At 41.8% G+C, this 11,847-nt stretch overlaps 3 protein-coding genes across 3 annotated transcripts in view; 2 read left to right on the top strand and 1 right to left on the bottom strand.

The window, feature by feature from the left end:
* The window catches only part of Smim10l1 (small integral membrane protein 10 like 1), a 3,241-nt gene extending 1,131 nt beyond the window's left edge, over positions 1-2,110 (bottom strand). The window contains exons 1-2 of the mRNA XM_013025033.1: positions 2,088-2,110; positions 869-991 (exon numbers count right to left, since the gene is read on the bottom strand). Of these exons, the coding sequence (XP_012880487.1) occupies positions 869-991; positions 2,088-2,110 (146 nt within the window). The remainder of the gene's footprint in view (positions 1-868; positions 992-2,087) is intronic.
* Positions 2,111-6,502: 4,392 nt separating this feature from the next.
* On the top strand, positions 6,503-7,423 carry LOC105992209 (taste receptor type 2 member 20-like). The gene has a single exon (XM_013025032.1). The coding sequence runs from the start codon at positions 6,503-6,505 to the stop codon at positions 7,421-7,423; it is 921 nt and encodes a 306-aa protein (XP_012880486.1).
* A 3,329-nt stretch (positions 7,424-10,752) lies between these two features.
* On the top strand, positions 10,753-11,682 carry LOC105992208 (taste receptor type 2 member 14-like). Its single transcript, XM_013025031.1, has one exon. It carries the CDS (start codon positions 10,753-10,755, stop codon positions 11,680-11,682), a length of 930 nt encoding a protein of 309 aa, XP_012880485.1.
* The last annotated feature ends 165 nt before the right edge of the window (positions 11,683-11,847 follow it).

Below are 11,847 nucleotides of genomic sequence, written 5' to 3'. Positions count from 1 at the left end.
CCCCCGCCTCCGAGGCCCGCCACTGCGGAGCGCACCGGGTCTCCAGCCCCACGGCCGGTGCTCGGTGATCCGAACCTCCAAACCCCCCCTTCCCCCTCCCCCCGGGACTTTACACGGTCAGCCGGGGAACCGCTGCCAGAATGATGGAAGAAAATCAACACCGCACACACGCGCTTTCCCAACACTGCTGTAAACTTAAAGGTGAACGGTGCAGACCCCCCCCCCCCCGGCTCTCCGAGGACACACACTAAGGGAGCCCGAGGCTGCTGTGCACGGCTCCCCTCAGTGACCTCATTACCTTGTCACCCAGCCCCGCGCCCCCCCGACCCCCAGCCCCTTCGCTAACTTCGCATTTATTCCATCACACATTACTGTGACACTGTAATGTGTATATCACACATCTGTCTCATCCTGCACAGCGCATCTGCAATGCAAAGCATTGTGACCATAGCGGGGTTTTTTTTTTTAAAGGTGTGTTGCTTAAGCAAAAGGTTCATATGACAGTGTAAATGCAACTCCTTTAAAAAGAAAGGCATTGTGCAAGTGCTCGTGTTTCTAAAGTGCAGGCTTTAGAATCAATGGGCCAAACAGAAGGAGGCCCGTACATTGGCATCACTCTTGAAAATAATGGCAGTTGTTTCATAAACAGGAATTCAAAAGGATTATTTTCCAGAAGGAAAAAGATTGAAAACAAAACGAGAAACCCAAGAAGTGTAAGTTAATGGAAAAGGAATATATGTAAAATTGAAACGAATGCTCACAGTGTAAAACAATTTGTGGGGTTAAAAAATGCAATGAATAAAACAAATGAAAATAAAAGGCCTGGAGTGAAGTATTTTTTTACTTTTTCATCACTGGTTCAGAATACCTGAGTCGGCCAAGAGGAGGTATTCTGGAGGTATCCTGGCTTGTGGTTTTTAGAGGGTTCAGATAGGGGTCAGCTGGTTCCATTGGTTGGCCGATGAGCATCTTGGTGAGAGTGTACCGGAAGCTGCAAGCAAAGAATGAGAAAGACCAGCCAGTCACCTCTAAAAAGTCCCTCCTCAACACCATTGAGAGCCAAACCTCTAACAAGAATCAGCCAGGGATATTTTCATCTAAACCCAAGGTGAAGGGGTAAGTTGAGTTGAATTTTATTTTGAACTTTTCATTGTGAGGAGAGCCTTGATTATCTTGCTCAGTGGTCTGGAAATTCTACTCAAGTGTATACCAAGGAAATGCATCAAGTGATGTGAAAATGAATGGGTTCATAGCTAGACAGAACTAGTCTTTACCGTAAATAGTAGTAATGCTTTGTTTTTCACCTTCAATAACTTCTGTATAATAGATTATCCACACATTATCTATATAGTTAAATTTACAAATAGCACCCATTCCTTCACCGCAGTTAATTTAACATACATTTTACTTGCTAAATAATTTATATATGTATTTTACATGTCCAAGAATATTAGTTCTATACTATTAATTGGTGGTATGACTGATACACTGACGTCTTACTGTGTGAAAGTTAATCTGAAAACATTTCACAGCAATTCTTGGTCTATGATCAAACTACTGTGCACTGTTAATTCAGCAACTGTTAATTCAGGATGATGTGGTTCGGGCTGAGTAATCAGCTATGAGGATTCTGAGAGCATGAGTGGGAGAAGTGTGATTCAATTCCAAATACATGAACAGTGACTTTTCTGAAAACAAAAAGAATAATGACTGTTGTCTTTCAGGGTTGCTGAAATAATAAACCTAGGCATTTACAACTACAAATAATCTAAAACTTGGAGATCCATTTTCCAGGGTGTTTCACTTTTGCCAACCCACGAAAATCTCTTTCCTTAAAGTACGTTAATCCAAATTGTGTGAATTACTTGAAACTTGCAGATCATGTTGAAAGCTATTGGACTTTGCCAGAAAACCATGCAGACATCCAGGTAACCAAGAAAGGTTTATTGCCAGGGAAAGGGGGCCAGCAAGACTCCTCACAAGGGAGAAGTGAGAAGAAGCATTATCTATTGTCTGAGGTGACCTATATAACCTAGGGGGTTTAGGAGAGGCTAGAAGGGGCTAAGAGGCGGAGACCTTGTGTGGACCTGTGGGCCAGGGGCTTCATCATGGCGGACTGATTTATGGCTGCTGTCCAAATAGTAGATAAGGGGCCTTGCAGGTGCCCAGACCTAAGGTCACTCTAAGGGGCTCTGTTTGCCTTCTATAGTGGTAGCTGCCCCATAGAAGTGCCATCCCAAGCTAGAGGGGGTTGGAAGTTGATTGTTTACTGCCTTTACTATGTGGGCCTAGTGTTGCCTAGGAAGGGATCATGCTAAGCTGTGGAGAAGGGAAGAAGTGGACTAAGCTATGGAAGGGAGCTCATTTTGCTAACACATGTGGTCAAGTTAAGTACTTGATACACAGAAGAAAAGGGCAAAGAAAAATCAGCATGAACATTTGGTATCACCTTAAGGCCATAACAGAAGTCATCAGGAATATTAACTGTGAACCAGAGGACAGGAATATAGACTGGGAGAAGAAAAAGGAATTTTAGATGGCCATGGTTTATATTTTCTGCATGAATCTACATTTAAACTGGTCATAACTTTTCTTTAGCAAGCATTCAGAACAAGAAATCAGCAACAGCAAATACCAATTATGCTGCACTTCTCTGTTTCCTCTTAAACTGCTTTCCACTCAGAATTTCCTTTGTTTCACGTAAAATCTCAGCTTAGGTTTTTTTTTAAGGACTCAACTGAGTTATGACTATAAAGAAGACATGATCAATTTCTCTAAATTTCTTCTCTTTTTCTGTTTTTTTTCTCTCTCAAAAGAAAATCTGCAGTCAAGTCCCTTATATCACATAATGGCAAGTTTTCAACTCTGGTTTTGAGAGTGGAGATTTAGGAAAGTGGGCTTAAAAACCCAAATGATCCAAGCCTTAGGAAAAAGAAAATTACAAATTCATGCAAATTGCTCTTTCTCATATTTGCATGCAAACAAAATGGATTTTAATCTTTCAGAGGGCCTCATAGTCACAGAAAGTTGCTATGATTAGCAGAACTATCTGCAAGGAAGAATTCCTGGTCACAACACATCAGACACTTCTGAATTAAAACTCTACAATGAAATATCAGATATTTGCCACAATGCAAGCAACATGTTGCAATGAAACTAAAATTGAATACTAGAGAGGAATTTTGTCTTTTCAGGCATTTCAGTTGAAGGGAAATATATGCAGCTGTTGTTGATGTAGAAACTTTTTTGTGGGGGGTGGGGTGGGAAAATTTGCTACCAGCCCAGGCTGGCTTCTTCTGTTTTTTTTTTTTTTTTTTTTAGTTGTGGGGCTTGGGTGCTGGGCACTGTTCCTGAGCTCTTTAGCTCAAGGCTAGCCCTCTACCACCTGAGCCACAGCGCCATCAGAAGGTGGTTAATTGGAAATAAGAGTGTCATGGACTTTCCTGAGCAGGCTGACTTTGAACCATGATCCTCAGATCTCAGCCTCCTGAGTAGTTGGGATTACAGGGGTAAGCCACCAGCACCTGGCTATATAGTTCATTTTCAACATAGTATCTAGTGAGTATCACTTGCTACATTTATTCACCCTTTATCCTGCCATTTCTGTGTCTCCCCTTGTCCTCCCACAGACAAGAACAAACAAGGCAAAAGGAAAGGAAAACAAAAACAGCAACAAAAAAGATAAAAATCCTCTTTGTTTTCATTTCTTGGAGTTCATTTTAATAAATACTAGTATATGGTCAAATACACACAGCTATTGCTCCTATGTGATCCTCTTCTAGGGGGACTCTTGATATTAGTGTTTTGGAATTATGTCCATAAAGTTCAATTGTTGGTGCAAGTGTCAGAATATTTTCTTGGTGATAGTACCCTAAAACTTATCTCCAGAATGGAGTGTGTTAAATACTGCATAGTGTTTCTTTCCCCTGGTCCTGGGGCTTGAACTATGGGCATGAGGGCTGTCCCTGAGCTTCTTTGGCTCAAGGCAAGTGCTCTACCACTTACTATTTTTATGCTACTCTTATATTCCACCGCTTTTTTTTTTTTTTTTGGGTCTGGTCGTGGGGCCTGAACTCTGGGCCTGGGCACTGTCCCTCAGCTCTTCAGCTCAAGGCTAGTGCTCTACCACTTGAACCACAGCGCCACTTCCGGCTTTTTTCTTTTTGCTTATGTGGTGCTGAGGAATCGAACCCAGGGCCTCATGCATGCAAGGCAAGCGCTCTACCACTGAGCCACCTTCCCATCCTTCCACCACTTAACTAGGGGAAAAACATCTATATTTCTTAGAACAGAGTCCAGTCATTCACCTATCTCATTTGCAGTATTGGGGTGGAGGGAATATCTGTTAAGGATCCCATATTATATTTATTGAAATATATATTATGTAGTAATTCTCTCTTGTGAGAGCATGGACTGAACCTATGACCTGTACATCTGGGCAATTTCCACAGCTTGACTATTGACTAGTGCTTCAATGAACACAAGTGTGCAAGTGCCTCTATTATGTCCTGACATGTTCCTTTGGTTGTATGCCCAAGAAAGGTATTGCTGGGTCATAAGGTAGTTCTCGGTGTGGTTTCTTTGAGGACCTCCCATGCTTCATGGTGGTTGCACAATTTACATTCCTACCAGCAGTGTGTAAGGGGTCCTTTTTCCTGGCTTCTTTATCAGCATTATTTGTTGTGCAGGTTCTTGATGATGGATACTCTGACTAGAGATAAAAATCTGTTTCATTTTGATTTGCATTTCTCAGGTACTTATTGGACAATTGTCCAATATTTGCCATTTATGAAGTGGATAGTTGACTCTGGAATTTTATTTTTTTTGACCCCCTTGTATGTTCTAGATATTAACCTTTGTCATATGTACAACCTGATAAGATTTCTCCCATCTTGTGAGCTGGTTTTTCAGTTGAGTGAGCATTTCCTTTGCTTTGCAGAACTTTGTAGTTTGGTGTAATCCCATTTTCTAATCCATGCTGTTCTATGAGAATTATATTGGGAAATTTTTGTTTATGCCAGTATGTTTCAGTGTTTCACCTATTCTTTCCTGTAGTAGTTTCAGATTTTCAGATCTTATGTCAAGATTCTTGATCCACTTTGAACTGAATTTAGTACAACACAAGAGAAAGATGTCTATTTTTCAGTCTTTTATTTGTAGATAGCCAGTTCTCCAAACATTTGATCATTGTTCTCCAATGAATCTTTTAGTATCTTTTGTCCAAACTGAGATAACAGTATCTATATGGATTTGTTTCTGAATCTTCTATTCCATTGGTCTTCATGTTTGTTTTTATGCCAGTACCCTGCCATTTTTGTTGCTGTGGTTCTGTAGTATATAAGTGGCTATGAAATTGCTTTTTATTATTTTTATTGTTTTACTATTTTAATGAAATAATTGTATAAAATTAAATAGGTAAAAGTGGAAACCTTTTAGCAAACTGGTAAACAGTAATAGTAGTTTTTCTTTTCTTTTCTTTCTTTCTTTTTTTGTGCCAGTCCTGAGTCTTGAACTCAGGTCCTGGGCACTATTCCTGAGTTTTTTTTTTTTTAACTCAAGAACTGCTCTACCACTTGAGCCACAGTTCCACTTCTGAATTTTGGTGGTCACTTGGAGAGAAGAGTCTCACAACTTTCCTGTCCAGGCTGGCTTCAAACCACAATTCTCAGATCTCAGCCTCTTGAGCAGCTAGGATTATAGGTGTGAATCACCAGGGCCAGGCTGAAAGATTGTTTTGAAAAATAATAATGGGTTAAGATAAGCTTGAAAGGGGATAAACAAATGACTTTTACAACCATCATGATATCCCTGAAACACATTTCCAATCTTGGAGATTACAGAACATTCTTTTATCTATGAACTGTGCGTGCATGCGCACATGTACTTCCATGGACAAGCTTGTGAATGTGGAAACAACACCATTACACAGGGTATTCGTTACCGGTCTGCCTAGGGTTCTCAAGGAAAACATGGGTTTTTGATAGAAGAATATGGGACTCATTCCACATAAATCTTAGCACAAATGAACTCATAGTGGTGGTGATTCTAAATTACTCCATGCTGTATGTATGTATTGATTTCTAAAATTTTACTAGCAAACAACCAAAGTCGGTGAACACAAATCAGGGAAAGTTTGAACAAGGACAAAATTGCAAACAAAGAAATAGAATATGGCTGTATTTGCGTGCTAGCAAATGAGGATGCAATTTCCACTCCAGCGTCAACTGTGAGCTGTCCCAGCCTCCTGCAGGGACACAGGTATGTAACCTGAGCAGACACGGGAAGTTCATTTGAGCATGTTTTTCCATAAGTATAGGATTTAATTCACCCACTAAAACACTGTGGTTATTTTGCTGCCTAATATTGATCAGGGAATTAAGAAAAACAAGATCCTCAGCACACATCTGTAAGTCAAAGACACAGAGTTTAAGGCCAGTGATTTAGAAGAATCAAGAGGAGTGATCTAGTCATAATGGGCCTGCCTTATGTTTTCTTTTCAGATATGAATTTACTAGCATGCATTACTTCCTTCTTAGTAATAGCGGGATTTGTTATTGGAAACTTAGCCAATGCCTTCATAGTTCTGGTGAACAGTATGGACTGTGTGAAGAGAAAAAAGATCTCCGCTGTGGATGGAATTCTCACTGGCTTGGCTATCTCCAGGATTGGCTTGCTTTGGGTAATAATAATGGAGTATTGTTTCACTGTGTTAAATACAGGAACATTTAGGAAACAAGGAGCAATTATTTACCATGTTTCCTGGGTGGTAAATAACCATCTTAGTGTTTGGCTTGCAACAATACTAAGCATATTTTATTTGCTTAAGATAGCTAATTTCTCCAGTCTTCTATTTCTTCATCTGAAGAGGAGAGTTAAAAGCATGATGGTTATGATATTGTTGGGGATGTTGATGTTTTTATCAGTTAGTTTTACAATGGAATATGTAGAAAATGTGTTGGATAGCTATGAAGGAAATGTGACATGGAAGAGCCAGCTGAAGGACACGATATACCTTTCGAATATGACTGTATTCACTCTTGGAAGCAGCATACCCTTCGTTATATCACTGATCTGTGTCTTGCTGTTAATCTATTCCCTGTGCAAACATTTCAGGAAGATGAGGCTCTATAGCAAAGGAGCCCAAGATCCCGGCACTAAAGTCCATGTGAAGGCTTTGCAAACCACCACCTCCTTCCTCTTGCTATTTGCTCTGTATACCTTCTCTGTAATCATATCAGGCTGGTATTATAATAAACCACTAAATGAATCAGTCAATTTGCTTTATCAGGCTGCTGGTAGCATCTACCTTTCAAGCCATTCATGCATCCTGATTTGGGCAAACAAGAAGCTGAAGCAGGCCTTTCTGTCTGTTGTGTCCCAGGTGAGGTGCTGGCTGAAAGAATGGAAATTTTCAAGTCCATAGGTGAATAATGGAGACAAATATGAATTTTGGGAAAAATTAAATGGAGTCTATAACATTTTTTGTTTTCTACAACTGTTTCCAGACCATACGTATTTAAGATAAGAAATTTCTAAGAACACACATAGAAGATCTTCTACCTATGTGTGTTAAATAAAAGTGAAGATGTGTGCACATGTATGAAAAAATATAAGATTATCGATAACAATCATTTTTAATCTCAAAAATAATTCTACAAGATCTGGTAGGACATTTTCAGAATTGTGGGTCACTCTTCTACTCTGTTTTCCTTTACTTGAAGCATTTACAATCAATATTTATGTGCTGCTAAAATGATTGTAGGAAGTCCCAAGTACTTTCCCCTGTACTTCATATCACATATTTCTGTGAACATACGTTTGGATTTCACTGTTTGAACTGTTCTTGCATGGCAAGAGCATTCAAATATAAGCCTTTTATCAAAGATATATGTTTGAAATAGACTTTATTAAAAAGTATTTCCTTCTAAATACAGAGTAAACAGAATTATACAATATGCAAAGAATAAAGTTCAAGAGTAACATGAATATTTATGGTGAGTTTAATGTGTTATATAAGTAGTACGGAGAAGTATTAGATTTAACCACAAGTGGAGAGATGTCTGTAAACAGGATGAAGGACGGAGGGCCATGGCTGCAGCCTGGCTCTAGGGTAGAGGTGTTTCCGTGCATACACAGGAAACTGTACAGTTCGGTGCATATCTTAACTTAGGGTTGGTAAGACCAGACCCAGTGTCTGGGATTAAAATGGTCACATTTCTCTGCAAAGACAAACCTGTACAGAAATGGGGGGGGGATGCAGACATGGAGACAAGCATAATGGCGGTGATGAAGCATCTGTCGACACCACATTCAGCTGAGAGGCAGCAAGCTGATCAGCACATTGACTTGTGACTCCCAAGAACTTCCCAGAAGTTCCAAGAAGAAACCAAGACTCAGCCTGGGTCCTTGGAAGAGATATGGCGTCATGATTTGAGAGTTTATTTCTCCTTGATCTTCTATTTTCCACTGGCCAAGGTTTACTGGGAGCAGCACCGGCATGTCTGCTTTTCTGCCTTGCGTCATCCGATTCACTCGTGGTCTTTCACGAGGTGCCCTTGCTCACAGTGTGAGTGCCGTGCCGTGGAGGGCAGTGCATAGGTTGCATGGACTGCTGATAGAACAGGAATGAGTGTGGGTATCCGAGACACACAGGAACTCAGGTGCAAGGTAAGCCGTCCCGAATCCTTCTCCTGGGAAATGGATATTCTGCATTGTGGATGAACCACGAGGCTCAGAGACGCTCCCCAGGGGAAGTGCCACGTTTATTTGGACCCAAGCAAGCCCTGTCTCTACCAGAAGCCTATGAGTTCCAGTGATAGCATCCACTCTACATAGCTTCACCTCTGCTTCCTTTCCTGCTCGGTTTCTTGGGCGGAGCAAAGCCGTGATGGCCATATACTTGTGCTTCTAAGTAGTTTTTGTGAAAAAAAATTGGATTTATGTCTTCTTCATATATCTTTCCCCCAATGTTGGGCATTCACGAGGTATCTTCATGGTATTTGGGCTCTGCTTTCTTTACCCAGCCTTGTTTCATGGGACTGAGATTGTGGTTTACCCTTGTCCCTGGAATATTCCATGTCTCTCTGCAATACCTGAGGTGGTTTTGTTTTGAGACCAGGCTTCCCAGGCTGGCCTGCCTGTGCAGTCCAAGTGCAGGGGTTACCAGTGAGCGTCACCATGCCCAGCTGTCCAGGTGGGCCCTGCTCATGCCCTGTGCTGCCCAGGCAGCATCCTTCCTCTGTCCTGGCACCTGTAGAGTTGGTCACAAGGCAGAGTTTGGAGAGAGCTGAAAGGAGGCGGATGAAATCTGAAGGTTTGCTTTCCACCGAGAAGTCAGGCAGGGGAGAAGCAGTGATTGAGAAGGCTGAGCCCCAGTGATGGTCCCGTAGCACAAGAAGATGCAAAAATCCTCACACACATGAAATTGTCATAAACGTACAGAATGAATTAATACTGCATTCATTATACTTGAAAGCAATTTTACATGATATCTTTATTAACTACCACAGTGGTAAACATGAACCTAATGCATAATGAACAAATGGAAAGCCTGAATGACTGAAATGGAAAATGAATAGAATTTGGATAGATATACATGTATATTTATATTTATATAATGGTATGTAGATATGAATACTCATGACCTTCTCAAAAGCGAAGGAAGTAAAAACCAAAAATAAGTATTCTTAGTGCCACGTTTTTTTTTTTTTTTTGGTCAGTCTTGGGTCTTAAACTCTGGGCTTGGGCGCTGTCCCTGTGCTCTTCAGCTCAATGCAAGTGCTCTACTGCTTGAACCACAGCACCACTTCCAGTTTTCTAGTGGTTTATTGGAGATAAGAGTCTCATGGACTTTCCTGCCAGGGATGGCTTTGAACTGTGATCTCCAGATCTCAGCCTGCTGAGTAGCTAGGATGATAGGTGTGAGCCACTGGTGTCTGGCTACATATTTGAGGGTTTAAGATCTGTGTGATTTTATTTGAAACTTTGGTGTAGAAGTCACTTTGGAATATATGTGCATAGTTTCCTGCAGAGACCTAATTTAGAAGGGCTTAAAAATTCAGTGCTTATGAAGTTCCATACATCAGTTGAGATTCTGTTGCCTATTAAGAGTTACCATTTTGTGGTTTCTGACCCAGAAATCAACTAGTCTAACTATAATATGTAAAACAGTAAGACAATACTAATGAATATATCTTTATATTTCATGTTGGCGCATGAGAGCTCAGCGTTTCCTTCTTGTCAGCTACAAAGACTCCAGGCTGTTGTGTGTGAGGTACATATCTCAGTGATGCTTGTTTGGGTTTTCTGAGAAACTGAGGGATTTTCATGAAGAAAGCTATGAATCAACTGATTGTGTGTGTGTGTGTGTGTGTCTTGGGGCTTGATCTCAGGGCCTGGGCGCTGTCCCTGAGCTATTTTGCTCAAAGCTAGTGTTCTACCATGGCTCTGCTTTCAGCTTTTTGGTGGTTAATTAGAGATAAAAGTCTCACAGACTTTGCTGCCCAGGCTGGTTTGGAACCATGATCCTCAGATCCTCCTAAGTAGCTAGGATTAAAGGCGTGAGCCACCAGGGCCTGGCTTGGAATGGACCAGTGATTAAATCTTGTTTTCTTGACTGATACTGCAGGTGGGAGTTTCTAACCGTGAGTTACGCCATGAATTTTCAGGAATCAGATCCGCACTGCACTTCAGAAGACGCCAGGAGAGAGTCCTCAGTGGAGTAGAGGCTGTAGAGGCCCCCTCCCAGTGGCGATGGGTGGTGTCCTGCAGGTCATGCTCATGCTCGCTTTAAGTGTGGAGCTCATTGTAGGATTTTTAGGCAATACATTCATGGCACTGGTGGCTTGCATGGACTGGAGGAAGAGCAGGAAGATCTCTCCGGTGGATCGAATCCTGCTGGCTTTGGCAGTCTCCAGACTTGCTATGCTGTTGTCTTTCCTCCTGAGCCTCCTGGTGTACCCAGCTTTGATGGCCACTAGAAAAACTCTAAGAGCGATGAGCACCACTTGGACCATTACCAACCATTTTAGCATCTGGCTCGCCACCATCCTCAGCATCTATTATTTTCTCAAGATAGCCAACTTTTCCAACTCCATTTTCCTTTATCTAAAATGGAGAGTTAGAAAGGTAGTGTTGGGGGCATTGCTGGTGTCTCTGGCCCTCTTGCTTTTGAACATTGTAGTTCTAAATGCACATGATGGTGTCTGGACCAATGAGTATCTGAGCAACGTGTCCTACAGCTTTAGTTCAAGTAAGTCTGTTCAGTTTCCCACACTGGTGTTTTGCATCATCACAGTGTTCACATTTGTACCCTTTACCGTGTCCCTGGCAGTGTTTCTCCTGCTCATCTTCTCTCTGTGGAAACACCACAAGAAGATGTGGCACCATGTCCCAGGATCCAAGGATGCCAGCACTGTGGCCCATGTCCGAGCCCTGCAAACGACAGTCGCCTTCCTCCTCCTGTACGCCATTTTCTTCTTTTCTCTTCTTTTGCAGTTCTGGAACTCCAAGTTTCTGCAGGAAGATAGGATCATTTTGCCTCTGGAAGTCATTGGAACCACCTTTCCCTCAGGACACACAGTTGTTCTCATTCTGGCAACCAGAAGGCTACGAGAGGCCTCTCTCTCCATGCTCCGGTGGCTGAGGGGCATGGACCGAGGCCTGGAGCCCTCAGACTCCTAGGCAATTCCAGGGATCTTGTTCTTCTAGAGGAAAGTCAGTTCATAAGAAAAAAAAAAGATTGTGTTTGGGCCAGACCTGGGCTTGAACTCAGGGCCTGGGCGCTGTCCCTGAGCTTTTTTTTAGCTCAAGACTAGCACTCTACTACTTGAACCACAGCTCTACTTC

This window comes from Dipodomys ordii, unplaced genomic scaffold (assembly GCF_000151885.1).
Source record: "Dipodomys ordii isolate 6190 unplaced genomic scaffold, Dord_2.0 Scaffold81, whole genome shotgun sequence".
Lineage (NCBI taxonomy): Eukaryota > Metazoa > Chordata > Mammalia > Rodentia > Heteromyidae > Dipodomys > Dipodomys ordii.
The sequence above is the reverse complement of the archived record's forward strand: the minus strand, read 5'-3'. Positions and strand labels throughout refer to the sequence as shown.

Excerpts from the sequence above, each read along its gene's own strand:
- LOC105992209 (XM_013025032.1), top strand. The coding sequence starts at position 6,503 with ATGAATTTACTAGCATGCATTACTTCCTTCTTAGTAATAGCGGGATTT.
- LOC105992208 (XM_013025031.1), top strand. The coding sequence starts at position 10,753 with ATGGGTGGTGTCCTGCAGGTCATGCTCATGCTCGCTTTAAGTGTGGAG.